Here is a 24,790-nt window from a genome sequence, read left to right as displayed (position 1 = left end):
GTGTGAGGCATCCCTGTCCATGACAGGTGGGTTGGAACTAGATTACCTTAATGTCCTTTCCAATCCCTAACCATTCTATGATATTAAGTTTAGAAGTAACACCATTCTTAATGGAACCGTGCAACCCCATCACCTAGGCTGGTAAGTTTATCTTGGCAGTCTCTAGGAGGAAATATTTTGCGCTCTTATCACTATCTCTGGTAGCACAGTGAGGGGGAAAAAAAAAAACCCAGAAAAAAACTCCAACCAGAAACACTTTAGAAACAAGACAGGTAAGACTGGCTTTCACACTACACTGACATTATACACCACAATGGAAAATTAAGCCGATGCCCCAGAAGGATGTCTTCTATGGACAGTACACATTCAGTTGCTCTAGAAATATTCCTAACACCACCCAAACTGGAGAGCTTGGGTTTTAGAAGCAGATGCACAGGCATGAGAGAATGAAATCAAAACCTTCGGGAAGACAGGTTCCAGATATGAACACAAAACAAAGGCAGGAAATAAACACACAAAGTTTCTAGAGCCCACTAAAGTGAAAAAATAAACACGTTAAGCCTGTACGGCACCGATTTTTAAATAATAAATTTGGAAGATTGATTTTGATTTTATTAGAGAAACAAAACCACCAACCAAGCCAAACCAAACCAAGCAACAACCTGGTCACGCAAGAAACCTCCTGTATCGAATCTTACAATACTGCACAAATTTTACAAACAAGCTAATGCTGCATGAACTTCACTAATCGGCAAAACGCATGCAACATGGATTGAATCTCGGGATTTTCTTTATAAGTCACTGTATTTCTTGTGATTCACTTTTCTCCTCAGCATTCTCCAAATCCATGAAAGTCCAAATTACACATACATTTACTAAAAAATGAATCAATTTAATACTATTATTTTCCATGCTTTTTATCTGTAGCATCTTTTTGTCCCACCTACAAAATTTAACAAGAGTTTTGCCAGTATCCTACCATTAAGTGAAAAATTTTAAATTACCAAGATTCAGCTCTCTAAACAGCATACCTTTCAGTTCCGTTCCAGTTTTAAATCTGAAAGCACGCCCACCCAATGTTTATCCTTAAAACAGGATACATAAATTAATATATTTACATCTTAAAATGGGCTACAATGGAAACTACACCTCTTAGTTGCAAGTTTAATTGTATTTCAAAACATACTTTGTCATACTTGGAAAATTTCTCTGCAGAATGTACTTTACCTTTCAATCGAGGACTATGCACATGCATTCTTTGCAGATGAAGATTTATTGGGATGAATTCTAATGTTTTTTCTCCTTTGCTACAACTTGATTTGAAGGAAGAACCTGAAAAACAAAAGTTTAAAGAATCATTATCTTAAGCACCCAGCAGATGTTTTGCCTTCTTTTTAATGTGAGGACAATACTTGTATGTTAGGAGTCTTCTTTAATTTACTTTTAATGTGTAACTGTATATTAGGAGAAGAATGGTTCACTAACTGAGTCTCAGCATGTATCCATATTCGAAGCAGCAAAGCAGCTTTTAATTCAGAGAACTATCTAATTTTTTATTCTAGGTGATAGACATTTTTTCCTGCTGTCTGAAATTGCTCTGCAGTCTGCTGGAAACAATGTCACAGTTAGTGTGCATTATGTTTATTCTGTGCTAAAAACACAGGGATACAGAGCTGTGGTGATACTACATTTTCACCAAGTAACATTTTTTTTCTTCAAGCAAAAGGATTACATTGACTAGGCTATGCATTCTTCCTAGAAATTTCAAATAAAGAAATATAAACTAGCTTAAGAAAAGCTATAAATTGGTTTTCTTTCTAAAAAGCCAGAACCAGAAGCAGCACAATATGCTGGGAAAAAAAGTAAATAAATCTGGTTGCATAATTCCAAAATATGAGATTATGATTAACTCTATAGTGGCATAAAGGAATATAATTAAAGCCTGACAGTATGAAAATGCAATTTACCTGGAGATATTTGATAACAGCATATGTATATATAAAATTAAAGGGTGTGGATTAGAAAAGAGTCCTATCTTCTCACACAGGCACCAACATTTATTTAGACCATTTTTTTAGCACACTATCATTTTCAAAGGTCTTTGAAAAGGTTCAATCTGTCCAATATTTTCTTAGGGGGAAAAAATGAAATATTTGAAATTCTTTTTGACTTGGTCAATCAAGATCTGCTAGAGGTTATTTATTGAAACTGCGATAGATTCCAATAGGACTAAGCATTGAGCTTCCCCACGCAAATCACACTGCCAGAAGGCACCAATGATGCTCCAGACCAGCCAGGCTTGCTTAGGCTGCTACCTAAGCTTAACAATTTAATAATTTAACAAAGATTAAGAGCAAAGGTAGAAAGAAAAGCAAATGACAGAAGTCAAAGATTCAGATTTGATAGAAAACTTGGGGATGCAGACAAATCAGGAACCATGAATGATGAAGAACAGCAGCAGGAAACCTGCACCTGGAGAGCATAGAAAGACCAAATTATAGGAGCAGTGAAGGAAACTTGAACTGTGTGAAAAGAGGAATAGTGCAGGTGAGAAGACTGCATATCATTAGGAAGGAAATTCAAAAGGGTGCAGATTATTTATCAGAATTCAGCTGAGACCAAGATCAAAGCTGAAGGAATGATAACTGCATCTGAGACAAGGAAACACTGGCAGACTATGATAAGAATAAGATGTCAGCAGATTAAAAGGGACAGGCAAAAGAAGAGTAGGAGGGAACAGAAGAGAAGAGCCTGCTTTCCCTAGAGTACACTTCTGTCAGGCACTGGGGTCGCATACATGCAGCATTGCTGAGTCTTGTTACTCCTCTTTTCAGGGAAAACCTGTGAAGCAGAATCCCTTCCCGTCGAGTGCCAGAAACATATGGGATAATAACCACCCACTGCTATCAGTTATTCTGTTTACTCAGGTATGAGAAATCCATGCAGTGGCATTAATATCTCAATCTGTGTTTGCCAGTTCCATCCATGTGATAAAACTAATTTTTAGTGTAGTTTGTTAGTTTTTAAATAGCTCGGTAAGTTGTATTTAATGACCAAGAAAACTACAACCCCTCTATTAAAATGGTTGTTGTTGTTGCAAGATTAAACTCTTCAAAGTTAGGAAATACAGGAATATAGATGCAACCTTCATCTGACATCCACCTGAAGAGGAACTCTGAAATAGACTTCAATGACATATCACATTCTAGCTTTTTTCCAGCTCATTGAATGTTTAGTGTCTTTGCTGCTCACTTTAGAAACAGCGATCCAATATTTTGTTTCCAACTTTTACTTAGGTATCTGGATTCAAATATACTGCACAAGCCTCCCACAAAGACAGGATTCTTCATTTCCTCAAACCTGTCTACTGCGTGCCAACAGTTTCTAAGGGTTTTGCAAATATTTATAGAATAATTTTAACTGGCTGAGTAAAAGGGTTATAATTTTAGCCAGTCTAATGGCAGACAATAACTTAAGGTCACATCATTGAAGAAAACAATGCATCAATATGAGATATGGAGGATGTCATTCTGCAGAGCACACATTATAATGCAACATCACATTCCATTTTGGAAGCACAGCTCCCACTGAGCTGAATTACATCTGTGAGTACTGAGTACTTCTGCAAAACAGCTGGTGTCTATTGCTAGGCTTCCAAAAAAGAACTCCACACACTAACCACTTCAGAAGGCTGGCTTGCCTAGTGTCGCTTAAGGAACTTTGTGATAGAGGCAGGGATTGCCTTAACCTAGATGGTCTTTTCTTGTCCTTCTAGGGCAGGATGAATAATAGAATTTTCAGTTTGATGGCTGAAATGGAAAAAGAAAAAAAAAACCAACAAAAAAAAGAAAAAGTTGTGTGTGTGGAAATCATCTCACATCAAACTAAAATGAACAGAAAGAAGTTTCAAAGTTCAACTCCCTCCCCAAACCACCACATCCATGTTCTAAGTGAACCTGAAATTATTTGTTCTGATGTTCCTTAACCCGTTTAGATTTCTGTTATGTTTCTTTGAAACAAAATACTTGGCATTCTCTACAACTCTCCCCCATTTTTGAGAGGAGTTGTTTGCCAAAACAACTCAAATTTGAAATAGTCTTAACTTCCTTAAACCTCCATTTTCAGTAAATACACTGTTAAATCAAAACTCCTGTCTAACACTAATGCAGTCTCCTGATACTTTCAGTGCAATCTCCCAAATTTAACAAGAAATAGCCTTCTCCATTAAATTCCACAAATAGCTCAATTGAATCTGAAGTAAGTACCTCTCAGAAAACCCAGCATGTGATTGTATAGGAGAAATGAGGGAGTATTTTGGAAAAAAAGAAGTATTTGCGGATGCTATCTCCCCTCTCTACACTGCTTATGAGTTAACAGTATTCCCTAGTGCTGATATAAAAGGCAACTGGAGATATATGCACCTAGATGACTCACATGGAGTTGGTCCTTCAGAAGTGGATTTATCATCTAATTTAATTTGTGATATCTAATAAGATATTGCAGGGTTAAAAGTAAATGTTGTCTTCATTAGAAGGACTGGGCTATTATTTGGCTTTAGAATGTGCAGTTAGCCCACTGATTGCAATAAAATAAGTCTCTGAATGTTAAAGTAACTTTTCACATAAGATGCAAAATCAGGGGTATTCCAAGTATAAACAAGCATTTACCAGTACTGTATTAGAAAGGAGGGGAAAAATGGTTATTGGAGAAATAAGATTTAGGTGTGTACCTGTGTGTTGGCCAGCAAATTAACATCTTCCCCTTATTTCTCTTTTATCTCCCCTTATTAGGTTGCTTTGGTTTCCTGCTTTGTTCTGTTTTCAGAGAGATGTTCCCACTCTTTTTCATATGGGCTGGGACTGTCCTCTTCAGACCAGGTTACCTGGTCTGCTGCCATTATCTCAAACCACAGTTAAGACAGGTCATTTAACATCACCAACCCTTTTTAATTTCACTTGGACTTGCAGGATTTATGCTTAATAGATTACATTGTCTATTTTCTTTTTTCATTCTCAACAGGTTATTTCAATATTTTCCTGCAAGTTATAATTATTACATTGATTCTTTCATGATCTGTATTTATTGCCCTGCATATGACACTTTATGGACTGTTTTCAAAATGTAATTAGCTCAGCATTAAAAAACACATTTATATCAGTTAAAACACAGAAACATAGGAAGTGTCATGCTGGATCAGACAGCAGTCTGCCAAAATCAGATCTGATGATGGAAGACAATCATAAATACAAGAAATTACACTTTTGCAACCACAATGCAAATTGTTATACAACATTTAGTGTAATGGATGAGCTTTTTTCCCCAACACACACACACTCATTAAAGCAGGTGACCAACTGCTCCCAGAATGTTTAGTTTCATTTAGGGACTGTTTTTTGTTCAGACACTAAAACAGGATTTCTCTTTTTCTGCGACCAAGAAAGCCACTGCATTACAGAGAGCAATCTGCAATTAGAAACACCTTGCTCAGTCCTGTATTAGAAGATGATTGCTAAAGGATAAAAGTACAGTTTGAATGCCTATTTTGGAAGGGAAAGATTTGTGTCTCACCTACTCAGTGCAGCAGATTCATTCTACGCACCTAATTCTTTATAAGAAATAGTTATTTTGCTATGCATTTTAGTTGTATATTGAGCTAAACCCTGGTTGCTCCATTTCTCAGTAGACACAGAAAAAGCTTTGTTTGGACTATGTAGAAAGCTATACATAATTAAGAAAATATTGCAAATTCTCCATAACTATACACCAGGTATTTCAAAAGATGATATAATTTGTACTTCTATTTTTACAAAGTTTCATAACCATAATGTATCCCTTTTTCAGGAATATTCTAGGTTGCAAACTTCTGTATATGTAACGCGAAGAGCAGTGTTGACCTCTGACACATATTGCTGTGCCCACACACACGTAAGTGTGGCAGCAGGGCCACAGTGGGAACATCTAGCAGTGAGACTATAGAGCAAAAAAGCATATGCAAGCAATAATGTCATCAAAAACACTTATTTGAGATGGTGATTGTGAGGACTGGTGCTAGAAATCTGACACCAGCAAGAAAGCAGCAACAATAACAAGGCCTTTGTAGTAATTTAGAACAACTGTGCCCATTTCCTTCCAGAACATCTCAAAAATGGGGGGACAGGGGAAGGGGGGTAGGAGGCACACCAGCAGGAAGAGTCAGAAAGTCATGCTATAAACTGACAGAGATCTTTGTTTGTTCTAAATACAGTGTTATACAGGAAATAATTCTGGTAGCCTCACAAAATGGAAAAGAATTACCCTAAGTTCCTTGAATGATTTTGTGAACAATCAAAAGAAAAGAAATTCAAAATCAGAAATAATTTGTTCTGCAGTCTCGTCTTGTTATGAGTAAGAATTGCTACAGGAGGAAAAGCCCAGCTGCCTTTTCTGCACATTTGTCACTGCCATGCAAATGCTACGATGCATTATAGTCTCTGACCACAGGACTCCAGCAGATATGAACTGAACAAGCACCCAGCACACATCAGAATGTAAGACCACCACTTTCACATGAAGAAAAGCAAGGCAGCACATGCTGCTATTTCCGGACTGAGGGCAGACTGCCCATCCCATATTAATTCTGCATTTTTCTGGCACAGAGTGGGCAATGACAACCACTACACTAAGGAGATGCAAAGCATAGACAGACATTACTGTTCTCCTGCAGACTGTTAAATGTGACTTATTTAATGAAACCTTATTAGGTTTCAAGAAAAACTGACAAAACCACCGCTAAGGGTGGTTTCAATTAGCACCCAGTATTCAATACTAGCAGAGTAGTCTATCCAAGAGAGAACACGCAATTAAAACACACACACACACACTCCCATCACTTTTTTTTTGGCTGCTGTGTAACCATGTACCACGTTAACAGCAAAAAACTGCTGGAATGCATGAAAAAAAAAAAAAAAAGAAAAAAAAGAATAGATAAAGAAATAGGGCACCTGTGAGATCTCAGAATTACAAATATTTAATTTTTATGTGTTTTATTTCTGCTGAATACACCAATCACAGAACGGTTTGGGTTGGAAGGGACCCTGAAGATCACCTAGTTCCAACCCCCCTGCCAAGAGCAGGGCAGGGGTCTTCCACTAGACCAGGTTGCCCAAAGCCCCATCCAGCCTGGCCTTAACTGCTCCAGAAGAGGAGAGGCTACTTTCATAGAATCACGGAACCATAGATTCATACCTGTGTGCTTCCCAAGCTCTGCAAGAGTATCCTGGTACATGCTCAGCATCTGATCACAGTGAGCAATAACACTTTTGCGCATATTGTCCCAGTGAGGAGCAAGTTCTCCCAAATCTTTAAGTTCTTGATTCCTGTACCAAAAGGCAAAAAGAGAAGGTTAATTAACCCATTAATGTGTTAACATTCATCCAAATTAATCCAAAATCAGTTTATTAAAAAATCAAAAGGACTTTCTAACTGAAATAAAATCTGTTTTCATGACACTTGTAAAATCTGCTGATTTCAGCTTATTTTTTCAGCGACACAATAAAGAAAGTCAAATCAGTGAACACTACAGTAATTTCTGTTCAAAACTCAACTGGTACCAATGCAATAGCCTGCAAACTGAAATATTATTTCTTCCTTGGAGGTAAGAAGGCTTCCAGGCTCAAGAAAGCTGTGTTCACAGCAATCCTTTGTGAAGAAATATTAAACACCATTATAAAGAACACAAAGTTTGCTCCTTTGCCAGTGCTTGCAGCATAGCTGTTTTGGTACACTCTACTCTTTAGATACTTTCATATATATCATAGACACAGTTTGAGCAGTGTTTCTTCAAAAGTCAGTTTAACCAATACACCAGCCCTCACCACATTTCTTTAGTGCTTAAAACAAAACACACAAACTGAAAAAAACCCACCAGTCCCCTTAAACTTAATCTTCAGCCTTACAGCTGTGTTCATCAAGTCAAACAGCAGTGTTATGGTAACCAAACATGTCACTGAAAATCCAAAAGGAAATCCTTTAGCAAATTATCAGGTTTCCTGTACACTCTTGAGAGCTGACCTGAGTGAAATAGAGATCACTTTAATTTCCTACACAAACAAGCACAGCTACGGTACACTGGGCTTTCTGTTTGTTTTCCCCACTTGCAAAGGAAGTTCATCCTATACATATCCCAGAGCCACTTTGGGGGATCTGCTGTTAAAGAAACTGAAAATGAAAGATCTTGACTCTTCAAACACTTGAACTTGTTCAGGAGAAAACTTGTGCAACAACAACCAACTAGTTTTCCACAAAGTATTGAGCAGACTGTTGCACTGCAGTTCTTGGGAAGTCTCAAAATAAGATTTCCGGATTTCCTCTTGCATGGAGGAAAATTACTAAAGTAAAAGAAAAAAACAAGGGGCAGAAAGGTGAAAAAAAGACCAGTGAGAATGCAGCAGAGGAACACAGAGCTATACTTACTGCAACAGCTCTGACCATTAGCCATAACGTCTTAAAATTATTTCTTAAACAGAAAAGCCCCACACTGATACACTGATGTTGCCTGCATCATCATTAGCTTTGAATTAGAGTGAACAGTATTAGAATAAGCTATATAGTCATAATTCGGTTCCTGGTTAACAGGACAACCAAAATGAAGCAGACTGCACTGGAAGCAGAATTAAGACAGTTTGTTTATGTATGTTCTTGGATGCACCAAAATGGAAACAAAGATTACAATATATGAACTCGCTGGGAGTTTACTAATGACTTACAATTACTTTTTTCCATTTCAGTCAACCTGAAGAACAGAAGTAGACGAAACAGTTCAACTTTCCTCCGTCATCAATACAAGCTGGCAATGCTGCAGCAGCAGAACTACCAGCAGTAAGAGGACAAACCCACCATTTTCAACCACCATTCTCCTTGCAAGTTTTTATCAGCTTAAAATGAAGCATCCCATTAAGTGAAAATCTCAGGGCTTCCTCCTAAAAACACTCCTCAGATCTGGCAGGGTATACAATTTTATTTATTTGCAGTTGCAATATTTTGGCACTTAGTATTTATATTGTCTTATTTAATAGTTTTAGCAACAACGTCTGGATCTGGTTGAGTTACAAAACTTTACCGCTCCTCCCATACAGGAGTACAGTATTCATAGAATCACAGAATGGTTTGGGTCGGAAGGGACCTTAAAGCTCATGTAGTTCTACCTGCCCTGCCACAGGCAGGGACACCTTCCACTAGCAGGTTGCTCCAAGCCCCTGTGTCCAGCCTGGCCTTAAACACTGCCAGGGATGGGGCAGCCACAGCTTCTCTGGGTGACCTGTCTCACTGCCCTTATTGTGAAGGATTTTACTACACAGTGAGGGGTGACCACATCCATATGCTACATGCACAGCCCTCTATGCCTCACTGTTGAGGCTTTGCTCCCTGCCTTTATCTAAGCCCACTCCTGGAGCTTTTGGTCCCAAGCTCAAGTCAAACAACAGCAGGAATAGAAATCCCTTATCTCAGACTAAAATATCCAGCCCAAAACCAAAACTGGTTTAACTGGCTGATTACAAGTTAACTGCATTGACACCAACAGCAACGGGAAGGGACAGTTCAACTCCCACCACATTATCTTTAACACATTTTCAAGAAATGTCAAATCCTGCTCTTATCATTGAATACAAGGTTTCTATTTGCTTCATCTCAGAAACACAAACGCATCACTGAGGTCAAAACACAGCCACTAGTATGTCATAAAAAGACACATCTTATCTACAATGTTTTAATAAAGTGTATAGTTTTATAGTAAATCTAGACCATATATAGCATGAAAACTTTAAATAGCACCTTTTCTAAATTAATTTTAATTTAAAAATGCAGTAAAATCAACACATGAGGTCACAGGATTATATGGCATAGATGCGATTCCTCCAAAAATAGCCTTTTTGCACATTATATATCTTTTTTTTCCAAATACAAATATATGAGAGGATTTAGATAATATTTGTGTCTTGTGATTTCTTACTATTTGTCACTGCTTTTGTCGCTCAGTAAAACTCTGAGTTATGGCTGAAAAAGGAATTATTTTTCCTATATCTAAGCTCCATCAACAATATTCCACAGTACCAAGCTTTATCATCATTGTTGGGAAGGGCTTCTCCCAAAAGCAAACAAACAGATTGAAGAAACATAACATTTTCCAAATTTGGAAGTTTATAGTTTGCACTGATACCCACAACAACAATCTTAAAAACCTTTGTTTTAATAATACTTCTACCAGAACCTATTTCATTGAATAATTTTTAAAAACACACTTCAACCAATAATTGTGTCAAACAAACTGTGCTATAAAAGAAAATTAATATTTATAATATATATTGGCTCTACAGAGGGGAAATCAGTTACTGATTCACCTTTTCAGTGCAGCCATGGAATTTTGAATAGCTTGTCAACAGAGCAGTAAGCTCAGAGCAAACTCAATATTGTTAAAATAGAGTGATTTATCATCATCTTCCCCCACTCCAAACCCCCTCTCAAAGTATTTTCCAAGTAACTGTACGCATCATCATGACAGATCTGGTGCTTAGCATCAACTTCAACTCTTTTTACAGAATAAAATGCAAGTTTTATCTACCTCTTGCTGTCCAGTTCCTCAAGCTGTCTCCTGGATAGTCTTTTCTGTCACTGCACAACAAAACTCCCACCCAGGAGCATGTTTCAGCTTTGTCTCCTGCCTTGATTACTTCAGCATCTTCCTTGGTGGCCTTGACATAGTCTTGCCCTTTTGTATCTAACGAGAAGGGGGATGTAAACAGTCTGTCCCATCCCTCCTAGTCCACTTCAAACATCAACTAATCATCTTATTTTTAAGCCTTTCTCAGGTACTTTCTGTTTTTCACATCCATTCTTTCCTTTAGTAGACAAACTATGGCAGCTTTTATCGAGCACTTCCCATTATGGTTAGAAGTAGTTCCCCATCAAAAAAAATCTAAACTCTACCTGCTACCCTTTCTTCAAAACTCTTTTGTGCCATTATGGCAGAAAAACTCAATAATGGATCCTGGTCTGCTGAAAGTGCTATATACCACACTGATGGTTAGTATAAAGATTAATGATCATTGATGTTACCGCAACACAATTTTGAAGAGATGAAAAATTCTAAGAATAAGTTATGAGACTCCTCAGGATCCCACAAGCACTATTAGAACTGTCATGAACCTTCATTCTAGGCTCTTACTTAAAATCAACAACTTCTTTTACTTGGAATGACTTACTGATTTACACAGCTACAATTCATGGGCACTTTGCCCTTCAGGGAACTCGAGCTTTACCCAGCCTCTCCCTGCTGGTGGAAGAACAGCCACTGCACAAGCTGTTGGACTGATATGCAGGGTGGTTTAGGAGGATCCGTGCATGGGCTGAAACAGCTATCCTTTTCTTTATGAACAACTGCTCCAGGGCACCCAACACTGCATGACTGGATATATTTCTGACAGTAGCAGTTAAATACTGCTGCCATTAGACTCAAAGTAAAACTACATGCAATTTTCTTCCAAGAAAATGTTTGATGAAGCCCATTATGAAATGTTGGTTGAGCACCCAAGGCTCAGACTAATATTCTGCCTTTTGATTTACCAACTCATGCCTTGGTTTTTTTGTTTGTTTGTTTGGTTTTTTTAATAACACCTTAGGTGCATGATTATAGTAAACTACTAAAAGTACCTGAAAGAGGAACAAATAATTTCTACTTAATCAGTTTGTGCTTTGTGTCATGCACTCTAATGACCACAGTAACAGAAAAAGACTCTCATCACTTTGGATATGAGGATATAGGAACAGCTTAGAAGTCTAAAGGAAACACAATCAATGCTGAAAATGCAAAATACTGAATTCTGTAAGGAGTACTTTGAACAAGCGATATGCATCATATTCAAAATTATTAGAAGAAAGTCCTAATACTGAAATTCTGTTCCTAACGAACGTGTCCTGCAAAACTACAACTAGCTTCAACAGTCCACACACCAGTGTGGAAAGCACAGTGAAAACCTGTGGTTAGTGAAAGTAAAATCAAAACAAAGCGAAAAACCAGCAGCGAGATATTAAGATGAGCAAGATGAGTCAGAAGGGAGCATATCATCAACGAACTGTTTTGGATCCAATTATTCTGTTGCAGAAAAGGGAACAGCAGGAATAGCCATTTGCATCATTAAGGACACAGCACACATCTTCCCAAATTGAAAGATGAAGTTGAAAAGATCAGTGTAATTACACAAAAAAGAGAGAATTAGGAGGATATATGATAAAAGCATATAAACCACAAATGCTGTATGAAGACAAAGTAGTAATTTTTTGATTCATTCAGCTTCAAAAATCTAGTCTTGCACTTCCCAGTGAAGCAAACATGACAAATTCAAATACAAAAGTGATTTTTGCCTTCACCAAGAAAAACTGGCTTCTGAAATCCACTTTCAGAAAACATCAGAAGCAAAGTGCTTAGCAGGATTCAAAACAAGATGAAACATTTCTGCAGAATATATCTGCAAAAGTTGTATAATGTTATAAATGCAACAAATTTCTGAATATTTAGCGAAGAGGAGCTTTGGAGTAAATATACACCATAAGCTTTGGGGCATGACTCAATCACTTATAAGTAAAGGAAGCTTAGAAGTTTCCTTTTAAGGAAAGGAACACAAGAATTATTTTTCCCTAACAAATTTTACTTTAAAGCGTACATGTTTATGGATAACCTTTTTGTTTGTTTGTTTGTTTTTTGTTTTTTTGTTTTGTTGGGTTTTTTTGTAGAATAGAAACAGACGAAATTACTCTCATTTTACTTTACCACAAGTTATTGTCCTGTGATGTACAGGTAGTGACCCATCAAAACAATACAACATTCTGTCAAGAAATAAAACAATTGTAGCCTTCTTGCTATAATGTTTCTCAAACAGACAAGTAATTACTAAGGAGGATTTAATCTCTTGTGGAGAAGCTACAGAAAAAAAAATGAATAAAAGGATATTTTTTTTTCTTTCCTAATAATTTTCACATAGAACCTCTAGAAAATAATTGTCGTTTTTTTCTTCTTACAGATTTTCTCAGAACTATTTCAAGTTCTGGTAAACCTGACAGGTAACTAAAAACTAAAATGTAGGTGGTTGCCTACCTCCTGCATGCCTTCAACATTTGTTTAAGAAACAAAAAAAGCAAACACCAAATCCAAACCACATCCAAAAAACAAGCCACTACACACATTAAAAATATTTAAAAACCTGTTTCTTGTATATATATGGAGAATTGACTGGGATTTTTAAAGGCTTGAGAATATTTTATACTGTTCCTGAAAGATGGACGTTTTACGTTCCTTTTGCATTTCTATCTATCATCATCCCCTTTTTATTATCCAAAAGTGTAGACGATATATAAGCTAAATTAAACTCATCTCTTCCTTCCTGCCTTAAAATTTGCCCTTCCTTGGATATCTTATTGCCTGGGTTTATCTTTGAAAGACTCAAGATCTTCAAATAGAATGATCATTTGAGGTTAATTCTGTGATTTGCATTTAATAGCAGAGGATAATCTGCATCACACTTTGCAGAGAGTCTCAAATTCAGTAATACTCTAAATGGCACCTATGGAATTTACACTTTAATCCTATAGTATATTTAAGCTATGCTGTGTAGAATTCTTTTAGGGTTCTTCAGTTGTTTTTTAAATTCTACTGATTCATCAAGAAACACTAGAATCAGCTCAAGACAATGTTGCTTTAGCTGGATGATATAAGCAAAAACATCTCACTCTCATAGCTTATAACTTCATTTCTTTCAGCTTGGAATCACACGTGACAAGATTAATCACATTATTAATTGCATTGTTACTCAAGCATTTAAACAGTTTTGTGGGTTTCTGGGGTTTTTTTCCTCTGATTTATTAATCAGAGTGCCTCATTCAAAACAAACAGAATCTTTATGACATGAGCAACATATTAAAACTGCACAAAGCTTTTCTAATTGCCTTAATGCCTCTAATTTATATTCTCTGCACCCCCACTGACATGAACTGACAAAATTACACCCAACATGGTGCTATTAGGACCACAGATAAGTACTGCTAAGTGCAAAATCTCTAGTTAACAATGTAAAAATTCAAATGCTTTTTATGACAGAATTTGAGTGTGTTAAAATAATTATGACCTTGAGAAAAAGATTATTTTTTGTTTTGGTTTTCTGTCCTTCACAATGATGTGGGAGGCTCTAATAAGGCCTACAAGTTGTATCATTTGCTCAGTATGGACTGGGGCATGCTGTGCACAGATTTAATGCCCAGAAACTTTAGCAGCCGGTCTCTGAGAGGCATTTCTAACTGGAACAATTTTCTGGAGTCTCAAAACCTGGGTGGAATTTCCAGAAACAGCAAGAAAAACCCCTCTCTGACAAAACAGCCAGAATGTAAGTTAACATTTTATAGGTTTCAGCACTGCCGAATAATAGGTGATGTTATGTAGAGGTAACCATCACAAAACAAATCGGGTAGTGTTACTCCATTCCAATGCACTACAACTTTAAATACCCAATAACAAACTAAAGCCTAGCAAATTTTACCTCATAAAGTCTTAGACTTTTCCAAAATTAGTTATAAACAGCAAAATCAAGAGGACAGAGAATTATGTAGTGTTCATGTATTACAATATATTTTATCCTTTAGCTTATTAATTCATGGGTTTTAAACTGATCATTTTTGAGGAGGGCAATTGTCCAAATACTACTCCCAAAACCTCAAGTTACACTTACATTCATATACCTCTATTCCTCCATGCAGTAACTGATGGAGAATAAGAAGAGAAAGATTTTGCATCCTTTTTGACACACAGTGAGGTGCCTCAAAAAGGATGTAAAAAGCATGCACCATGATGCACGTGCATGTATTTGAGCTACATTTTTAAAGTGCTGGAAAAATTACTTCTTTGAACATTTGTGCTAGGTAGTTACTCGAAGTAAGGTTTTCGATGTCCTTAAGTAGACAGCATATTAACAGTGCCCGTCTAAACGTGGCTGGTTCAAACAGCTTCAAAAGTCATGGTAAGTTTACTTAGAATAACTTTCTTTTTCTTTTTTTTTTTTATGCTATTACCTCTTATCAATACAATGCTTTTGCAGTGCAATTGCTCAAAAATAAGTCATGTAAAAAATAACATGCAAAGGTCCAGAAAAAGCAATGCCTACTCCCAATCCACAGATTTTTTTGCCTGGAGCTCCATTGCTCTATGGAAGTTGTGTATTAAAAGATAGTATAAAAACATACATCTTTCAGACAGTCTGAACTTTGTCCTCATCCTGTAATGTTACAAGAAAGAAAACAGAAAACAGACAAACAGCAGAGATTTGTACAAGAAAAGGCTATTGGAGTTGGGACAGGACAGCCATTCCTGATGCAGAAAGCAAGCTTCAGTGTGCTTTGTACTCTGGAAAGAGGGTTCAAGCAAAGTTCAGCAATTTATCCTTGAAATCTGTTTATTGGTTGTGACCGCAAATGCCACGGGCCAAATTCAGCTGTAAGTAGGTGGAATCTCCTTTCAGCCAAAGCCAAGTTTGGTTCCAAGAGACGCAAAAGAGTGGTGGCAAATCTGAAAAAGCTTGTACTGCAACTTTCACTACAGTCAAATTCTCCTGTTGTGCTATCTAGTGGAACACCAGTTACATCTACACCTGCAAGCTTAGATTATATGGGTCAACCAACTTTCTGAACAATGACTGTAAACTACTAAGTTTTTCTTCTAACCATTAGGTTCAAAGAACTACTTGGCTAATCATGCATGATTAGCTAATCATGCAAAATATCTGGATGAGATTTGTGTAAAGAAATATTAAAAACTAGGGAAAGGACTCATTGAAAAACATTATGGAGGAAACAAATAATTTCTTAATAAAACCAGCAAAGCAGACTGTATGACCATTATTAGAACAATAAAAATGACCATATAATTCCTATTAAAACTTCTTCCAGGGAGGTTTGAAGGATAAATCTTTAATGTATGCATATCTTTAAAAACCTTATCTCATCCTGAAAAACAAAGCTAAACATCCTTAGAAGTTACATACTATCATATCAGTAAATGAAAAAAGTTTTGTTAACAATGAATACAAGAGATAAACAACCTTAGGAGCTATGAGAAAAGGGAATTTAAATTACAATTTAAAATACAATACTGAATGGGATTAACACTTCACTTGGATATTTTTTTAAAGACTATTGCTTCATTGAAGCCAGAATAGGAATACAATGAAGTAGACTGAGGATGATAAGAAATTACCTCTGAGACAAAAAATATTTATTCTTTTATACCAACTGGAGAAAAAAGATGCAGAGAATACTACTTCAGAAGAGAACAGCGTCAAAATGGTGCAACGTAAGTTTTGCACAAGTTCAAGAACTAACATAATAATATACTTCTAACATCATTTTATCAGTTTACCAATGTAAGGAGTCCACAAGATTGTGCAATAATTGCGCATCTTCGCAATTATTTCAATAAGCAAAGCCTGTACAAAACTGAAGCTTCAACCTACACATTTACATGACGATAGGTGACACAGATGTCCCTATTCCCATCATCCACAAGTTGTTGCTCCTCTTGGTTGGTCTTACCTCCTCTGTCAGATCAATACAACCACTATGTCTCTCTCTCTTTCTCACACCCACACTTTCTACTATGCTCTAACAGCTAACCACATTTTGGCAGTCAGGAAAATCAGAACCACTCAATCTTTGAGCAACTTTTACTTCTGTTTCTTCCTCAAAGCCTTTCTTTATCCTGGTAAGTATTGAATAATCACTTAAAAAACCCCAAACTATGGTGATTCTTTACTATGTCTTTATCCAAGGAGGTGAATGCTATAATATGAAATAACAGCAAGCACTATTACTTGCATTATGCCTTTGGAGAAAATAACGCTGTAGTAGTAAAAGTGGTTAAAGCAATCCTCTAACATTTAGAAGGCATTTACCCATGGGGCAAATGAAAATCCAGAAAGTGGATGAACTGTGCAAGTCAGCATAATGTATTTTTATTGCTTACTAAAAAAGCCTTACACATTAGTATTCTCAAACAAGATCAGGCCATAAATGCACAAACACAGTAATAAATGAATAAAAAGAAAAGTACTATAACAATTCATATGATTTTTATAAGCTATTATCACCCTGCATAAGTATGTATCTGTCCACTGACTTTATTAAAAGCAAGGTTCTGGTCTCCCACATGCTGTTGTATTGGCATAAAAAGATCATACGGAAGCAGCAGATGGGGTGAATAAAAAAAAGAGAAAAGAATCTCCTGTTGCAGGACAAACAGCCACTACAAATAACCATGAGCAACCTCCTCTGATAGAGGGAGTTACTTGGAAGTGCACAGAGTGGCTTTGGGAAGCAGTACTGGCTCACTGTGTTAATCTCACACATGAGACCAAATGCTCAACTATTTATGAAGCAGCTTTCATGGCAAAGAAAGTTTCATGCTTTCAGGGAAGCCCTGGACTGCTTAAAATACTGCTTTTTTCCCACAGTTGTATCAGCACAACCTACAAGTATTCAATGACAGGCTACCATTCTAGTTGCTGCAGTGGGAAATTGGACATACAAAGGATTTTGGGACAATTGTGCTCCCTATCCTCTTTTATCCCCAGGCCGTACGTATTGTAATGAACCTCAGATGTCCCTCCTGGTTACAAGACCAAACATAAACAAAGACTTCAAACTTACTTTGGTATACTTTTCTTATGGCAACTAATTTTCATTAGCCAGAGGAATGTGATTTATATTTTCAGTGCTCCTTTGTTAACTACAAAGATGTTATTTTCCCTTGCTTGCATAATGCTTGCCCGTGACATTAGCACTGCCCAGACACAAAGCCAAACACACTCCAATGTAGTTCATTCCCTTGTCATGTGTTGTTTCTGGATAAAATGTTAACTTTTCAGAACAGTTACACTGTTATCCAATGTTGATGCTTACACATTTAAAGCCATAACTGCTCTCTAGCACAGTTCATTGCTCAGAACTTATGAAGTCACTGGAGTCCTAAAAATTCTGAGCAATCTATGCTATTGTTCAGTTACTGCTGTAAATTCTTAGCAGCCAAAATGATTGCTATATTTTGCCTATTTCATACTAAAAATTAATATTTTTAGCTCATCACTTACATTATTGCAACTCAGAAAAATAAAATCTAGTATTTACTGTTGCTACTTCTTCTTCCTTACCTTCTCATATCCTCCTTTATGTGCAGATTGATGAGCTCTTTAGGAACATGGAAAGAGAGGGTGGTCTCAGCCATCTGTTCCCGGATCCGCATCCACTTGTTGTCAGAAGTAGGGAATCTATATAACTTACAGATTGGGTTTTTTAACACTGCAGAGAGGAAAAATTATATCATCACTTTACTGTGGTTCTATGACTCTCTGAAAATTTATGACAAAAACTATATCAAAAAATAACACATTATTTCCCCCCTTGCTTCCAGAATTAATTTTAGAACCATTACAATTCTATTAAAAACATTAGATTGTTATTTAATTTATTATAGCAGCATGTGGAGGACAAAGTATTACTAGTAGAGTAGATAAATCATGTTTTCCCTGCACAGTAGGTATCCTGTGAATTTAGCATTTCAGTGTAGTGAGAACGTAAATTATGGTCTCTATTCTTACACTTAGGCTACAGTTGGAAAAAGTGGAATACAGAAACAGACAATGAACTCACATACAGTCAAAGCCATCGCTCACCATCTGCTAGAATCACTCACATTGCTAATAAATTGCATGGGACAAGTGAAGCATGCCTCAGAGTTTAGCTATATCTGATGCATCTTCTCCATGATATGCACACACAGAAGTCATTAATACAAAGAGATGGTGTGCATCTGCATTAAAGGGAACTTGACTTGATGTGGTCAAAAGGATGCTATTTTAGAGCCAAGGTGATCATTGACTTCATCAATAGACTGACACTACCTATAAATAAGCACAACAAACCCGTAAACATGTTACACACACACTGTTCTTGGTGTCTACCTTGACATAGGAAAATCACATTACTTGATGTCTTAGAAGGTTTTGCTTAAAAACCCACTGTATTTTTTATCTTAAAGCTCTCATGTGTTAGCTATGTTTCCGTTCAGATCTTACAATGATGCTCTACAACAAAGGTGAGAAATTTTTATTCTCTCCTTTCCTTCCTTCTCCCCCCTGTCTCCCCCTACTCTTAACTAATTTTCCAGAAAGAGCAAATGAGGAAATATCTGAGAAAGAGAAGTTTTATTTGATTACTTTGATAAGCTTACTCAGAGACAAATGACTGTCATTTAACACACACATCACACAACTCAGAATGACTTTGGACAGCCATCCAAATCCTCCAACAGCACCTTTCTATCAGCCATCTGGAAAAAGCTACCTCAGAGCAGGCTCCCACTGATCTGCCACTGAATGGTCTATAACTCATAGGAATGCATCTCCCATGTGTGCTGTGAGGAAACTGTTGCTGTCAAAATAACACCTACTAATAGAAATTTCAGCTTCAGAACTCACTTCCACCATTACTGTTTGTGTAGGCTTATTTATGGGGAACGAAAAACACAGACCAAGTTATCGAATATACACAAACTGTCTTGTCTAGCTAATCAAACTGTTTTTAACAAAAGTCCTTTAGGAAAGGCCTAAACCAAGACCAAACTTGAAGAGAAACTGGAAGTCTTTTTAGAGTCATTTTGCCTTTACTTAGCAGCAATTTTACTTACAAAAACTAAATTCTGACTTACTGTTACGAAATAGGCCTACTAGATGCTTGATACCTATGGCATAACATATGCTGAATAACAGCAATTTTTCTTTACTATTAATACCTGAAATACTTCAATGTGCGAGCATCTTAACACGCGTTACACAGCTCAAGAAACCTCATTACAGAGACTTAACTAGTGTCTACTACAAAAGAAAAATCGCCTCCAAGTCCTGTGCCTATGATCAACTTACCCTTTAGTGTCTGGGCTTTATTATATTACTTGATTAAAATACGCTGTAATGCATACTTCTATTTAAAAAAATCAGTTCTGTCAATAATATCAACAGCCTCTGCCAATCCACAGAGTAGATATATGGCACCAATCATCTTCCACTAACAAAACAGGGAATGACAATCTTCAGATGTCAGGAATGGATCAAGAAACTCAGGAATAATTCAGGTCTGTCCTTAAAGAGGCAACTGCCAAAACACAGATGATGATTTGATGATGATTTTGTTGTGTGGGTGAGTTTTTTGTGTATGTGTGTGTGAGTGTGTTGTGGGTTTTTTTGTTTTTAGTGCCACATGTTCTCTAGGAAGCAGGTTGATACTTTTTTATTAGGATATTTCAAAGTATGGTGCCTCAGGCACAAAAGGCTCTTTTCTCTATTTTACCTTCTTATACCTAGTTCCTAGAAGTTATCAAAGGATGTTTTTCCAAGAACAGCCCTTAATCTATTACATTCAAAAATTCACATTTGTCTGTGAGAACCTAACGCACATGTGTAAATCCACAATCTCTTTCCTCCTATCTCCCCACCATCACCACCACCATGGGGAAAACACAAAACCAAACAAAAAACCCCAGCAGAACTGCAGCATGATAGCAAGGGAGACCAGGAATAACTTTGAAAATGTGGATCTAAAAGTTGTGATTTTTATCACTGTCAGAACTATTAAACTGCAATTCAGGTACTACCTCCAAAGTCTGAGTTTTCAGATGGGGCTAATCTCAAATGTGTTGCAAGTTTAAAAAAAGAAGAAAAAAAGAAGAAAGAAAAAAAAGGCCAAAACATCTCTCCATGGGTTTAGGAAGAAAATTTCATTTACCAACTTGGGAAAAAAAAAAAACAAAACCATTTGCAGTATCACTAAAGCTTGAGACTGTCAACAAGAGCTGCAAAATACTTGATGTTTTTCTTGTAATCAGAACTACTAAAGTCATGTGATTCCATAAAAATCTCAGATGCGTTTTCCTTTCCAATTACAACAATAATTGCTTTCTAATTACAAGTCATCTAAAAACAAATTCCAGAAGGCATGTAAAGCCACCCAAACAGTAAGAATGGCAAGACTAGATTTAGCTTTTATAAAAAGTAGTTATTAAAATGACTCAAAGCTTCATAGAGGTAACCCTTCCTGTATTTAGACAGTGATCGTGAAAGGCACTGAAAAAACCCCAACCCAACAGATGAACTGCTGGGGTTAAAAAGAGAAAAACCTATTTTAAAAGCCTTTCTCTATAGCAATGAAGCCTAAAAGCCAATGCCATATATTTAACTATCCATATTTTTGGACATTCTCATTTTTAAATTTAAAGACCTCTGTGGTTTTATTCCATGCGATACCCTTCACACTGCTTCCCCTGCAAGTAAAATGAAAAAATAATAGAACATTGAACACTCTGTTTTCATTTTTGTTCCCTGTTGAACACAGGTCAAAACATATTGCTGCTGTATACTAATTAACTAACAGTGTTTCTATCTCTATCTTCCTTTGTAACATAGGTGTATTATGCATATAACCTCAGGAAGAATAATTTCAATTTTCTTAATTTTTGCTTAATTTCAATTACTTTTATTCTCTTTTTTTATTGCAAAGCGCAATTTGTTTACATGCAAACGATCGGCAAACTCTCCAGTGTTATAAACGAATAACTGAATTTCGAGACATATAAAGTCAATCTCTTGGGGTATAAATGGAATAGTGATAGGCCTCTGTGAAATATAATACTCATTCCCACTCACTCAATAAGTGTCTCATAACTCACTTGAGGGCTCGAGTTTCTTATATTAAGATTTAAATTTCAGAAGAATGCCAAAGTGCATCTATTCCTACAGACTTCAAGATTCACACAGGGGTATTTTTTCAGTTTCATAGTTTTGAAGGCCTGATAAACAACAGGAGATAGAAACAAGAATTTTTTACGACAGTATACACATGTACTACATACATATCCATATGGAATATATACTGCACTGTAATAGTTCTGTGTGTACACAGCAGGGAAAGTAGTGCAAGCAACATTGATGTTATCAGGTTGCCTGTAATATACTTCTACTGCATTACTGATATTGTTCCTTTCCTTTCAGTCCCTGTTTTTGATTGCCTCTAATTTTGCCACACAAATTTGTCTGGCTTAAACTGATTATTTTCTGAAATTTCCAGCTGCACAGAATGAGGCCAGAAACCTGCAATAGAAAATTCTGTGCTTTATAAACTTGAATTCTGACAGTAAATCTTTTACAGAGATATGTAATTTCACCATATATAATAACAACATAAGCAGTGGGAAAGAAATTTCAGCATGTAAAAACTCAGAACTTGAACTTTACACCTCATACATGAACCAAGGGTCTACCTCTACTGAAAATTCTTGCATCCCATCCCAGTTTCTAACACCAGCAAAACTGTGCACATGACAATCATACAGAGTGGATGAATATGTTTTTGGGGAGAGCTATTGTGTGGTACAATATGCTTAAGGGCAACACTGGTACCCATGTGAGAAAGCCAGTCTCCGGACAACACAGGAATTTGACCCACATGAAGCCCAGTCACAGCGGTGTGCTGGGGAAGAAGTCTGACTGGGTGGGCAAAAAGGTTGACAATATAAAAGGAGAGCTGAAATATCATAAGAAAAGAAATTGGCAATTCAATAAAGAGACTGGGACTGACAAAAGCTGGAATTAGTGCCAGGTGTCAGCAGGGAAGTGGAGGCAATGCTGGAGAGAGAAGAGGAAGTCACAACTACAGGAAACAGACTGAAGAGTAAGTATTTATTAGAACAAACTTCCTGTGACTGAACACTCTTTCCAATATCCTGCGTGCTGTCATTTCTTTCATATGCATCTGCAGTTCTAATTTTTCCCCTCAACTCTTTTAAATAACAAAAAAATGACTAACCAAACAAAAACCCACCCTAGCAATGTTGGGTGGGGGTTTTGGTTTTATATAGTGTGTTTGTATATGAGAACAATAAATGTAGAAGTGTTAAGCACTGTTTAGATACACCAAAAAATCATGTGCAAATACCCTTGACAAAGTGATCTAGACTTTAATATTCATAAAACTAGCATCTACTTTGGAAGTTCTAACAAAATAAAATCCCCAAACCACTGCATTTCCCCATTAAAAAACCCAACCCAAACAGAAAACAAAAAACCCACCCAAAACCAAACAACCCAATGAAATCCACTCAACAGAGGCAGCAAATTGAAAGAAATCAGTTGTGAATCAGTAACATTTTCTCTGAACAGAAATGTCATTTCTTTAAGATCCACTTATGTGGAGGACATACAGAATCAGAATCAAGGAATGGCTGCACTGAGTTAGGCCAAATTGTTCAACTGGCTCTGTATCTTGTCTCCAAGAGCCATAAATAGATACCTAAAGATGCAAGATACTCTCCCTGCCTCCAGCTATTTTCAGTTCAGGAATTTCCGGAGCCAGATGTAGTTCCTGTGTATTTAGTAATTCTCAATGAGTATCTTTACCACAAACATATCTAGTCTCACGTTGAACTGTTGAAAAGAAATGGCAGCTCTGAAGAAAAATTTTTCCTTCCTTTTGATCTAGGCTCAACAAGTCACAGAAAAAAATCACAGGGTTCATACATACATGGAAAAAAACCTCTTTTTTGAAGGTTTCTAGTGCTTCCTTCAGACTGCAAAGCTAGTCTAATAAGTCTGTCCTATCCGTGAAGTCATATGAATGAGTTTCAGTAAAGGTTTTAAAACTTCAGTAACATTTGTCCTCAACTGTATGCAGCAAACACACAGAATTCTTGACAGCGCTGTGTGTCCAGGGTTCAGCTGTAACAGTCATTTCAGATGGGTTTCAGATGACCCATATAACTTATTTGTGACATTGTTACTGCAGAGTAATGGAGATTCATAAACTCGGGCTAATAAAACTTTTATGGTGCAGCATATCAGCATGTAATATTTCTCAGTATAATGAAAGAGAAATAGATCTGGTTGAACACTGGACACTTTAGCCCAGAGTTCACCCAGAATTGAGAATGCCCTGCCAACAGCTTCCTTCGTTTTAGGACACATAGCTTCCAGATCAAACTGAAATTGCCACTTCATCAACTATGAGAGAGATTAATTCTCCAGGGTATGCAGTTACAAATAATGCATAATTAACAGAATATTAAAAGGCAAAACAATGAGGTTAATTCCATGCCCACTGAAGTCACTGGCAGTCTTGAAAATCATTGAATGGTAAAGACATAGGAGTGCTTCTTTCAGAAAGCAAAACTGACAAATTTCTGGAAGTTTTCGTCACATTTCTCCGTAAAATTACACTGTTAAATAGGTACCAAACATTAAAACACTACAATTAAAAATTTGTGCATCATTTGAAGAGCCTTTTAAGAGCTCTGCCCCAAGTCTTCGTGATTTCTTCAGGATCTGACATAGCATTGCAACACTCATTTTTTATGGATGTTAGAATACTTACCTGCACTTAATGAAGGCAAGTTGTCTTTACCACTTATGCCTTCAGTGGCTGTACATTCACGAACCAATGCACACTACAAAAGGAATGCAACAACAAATGTAACGCATTCAGGTGTCACAAGGAAATTCATAGCAGTTTAAAAATGGCAGACTGAAAAACATCACTGATAACGTAACTTCCCAACCCTTAATTATAATTTACATTTTCCTCTTTATATTCCCATGCCATTATACTGTAACATAACCAGAACTATAGCAGAGAAAATGGCAAAACATAATCAGCTATTTCATAATAAAACCGAAAGGTT

The 24,790-nt window shown here is 36.7% G+C and overlaps 1 protein-coding gene across 4 annotated transcripts in view; it reads right to left on the bottom strand.

The window, feature by feature from the left end:
* INPP4B (inositol polyphosphate-4-phosphatase type II B) overlaps positions 1–24,790 on the bottom strand; it is a 309,190-nt gene that overhangs the window by 86,748 nt on the left and 197,652 nt on the right. For all 4 annotated transcript variants that reach the window (XM_030492258.2, XM_030492256.2, XM_030492257.2 and 1 more), the window contains exons 10-13: positions 24,484–24,556; positions 18,219–18,366; positions 7,225–7,355; positions 1,228–1,332 (exon numbers count right to left, since the gene is read on the bottom strand). In XM_030492258.2, coding sequence (XP_030348118.1) covers positions 1,228–1,332; positions 7,225–7,355; positions 18,219–18,366; positions 24,484–24,556 — 457 coding nt within the window. The remainder of the gene's footprint in view (positions 1–1,227; positions 1,333–7,224; positions 7,356–18,218; positions 18,367–24,483; positions 24,557–24,790) is intronic.

This window comes from Strigops habroptila, chromosome 7, assembly GCF_004027225.2.
Source record: "Strigops habroptila isolate Jane chromosome 7, bStrHab1.2.pri, whole genome shotgun sequence".
NCBI lineage: Eukaryota > Metazoa > Chordata > Aves > Psittaciformes > Psittacidae > Strigops > Strigops habroptila.
The sequence above is the reverse complement of the archived record's forward strand: the minus strand, read 5'-3'. Positions and strand labels throughout refer to the sequence as shown.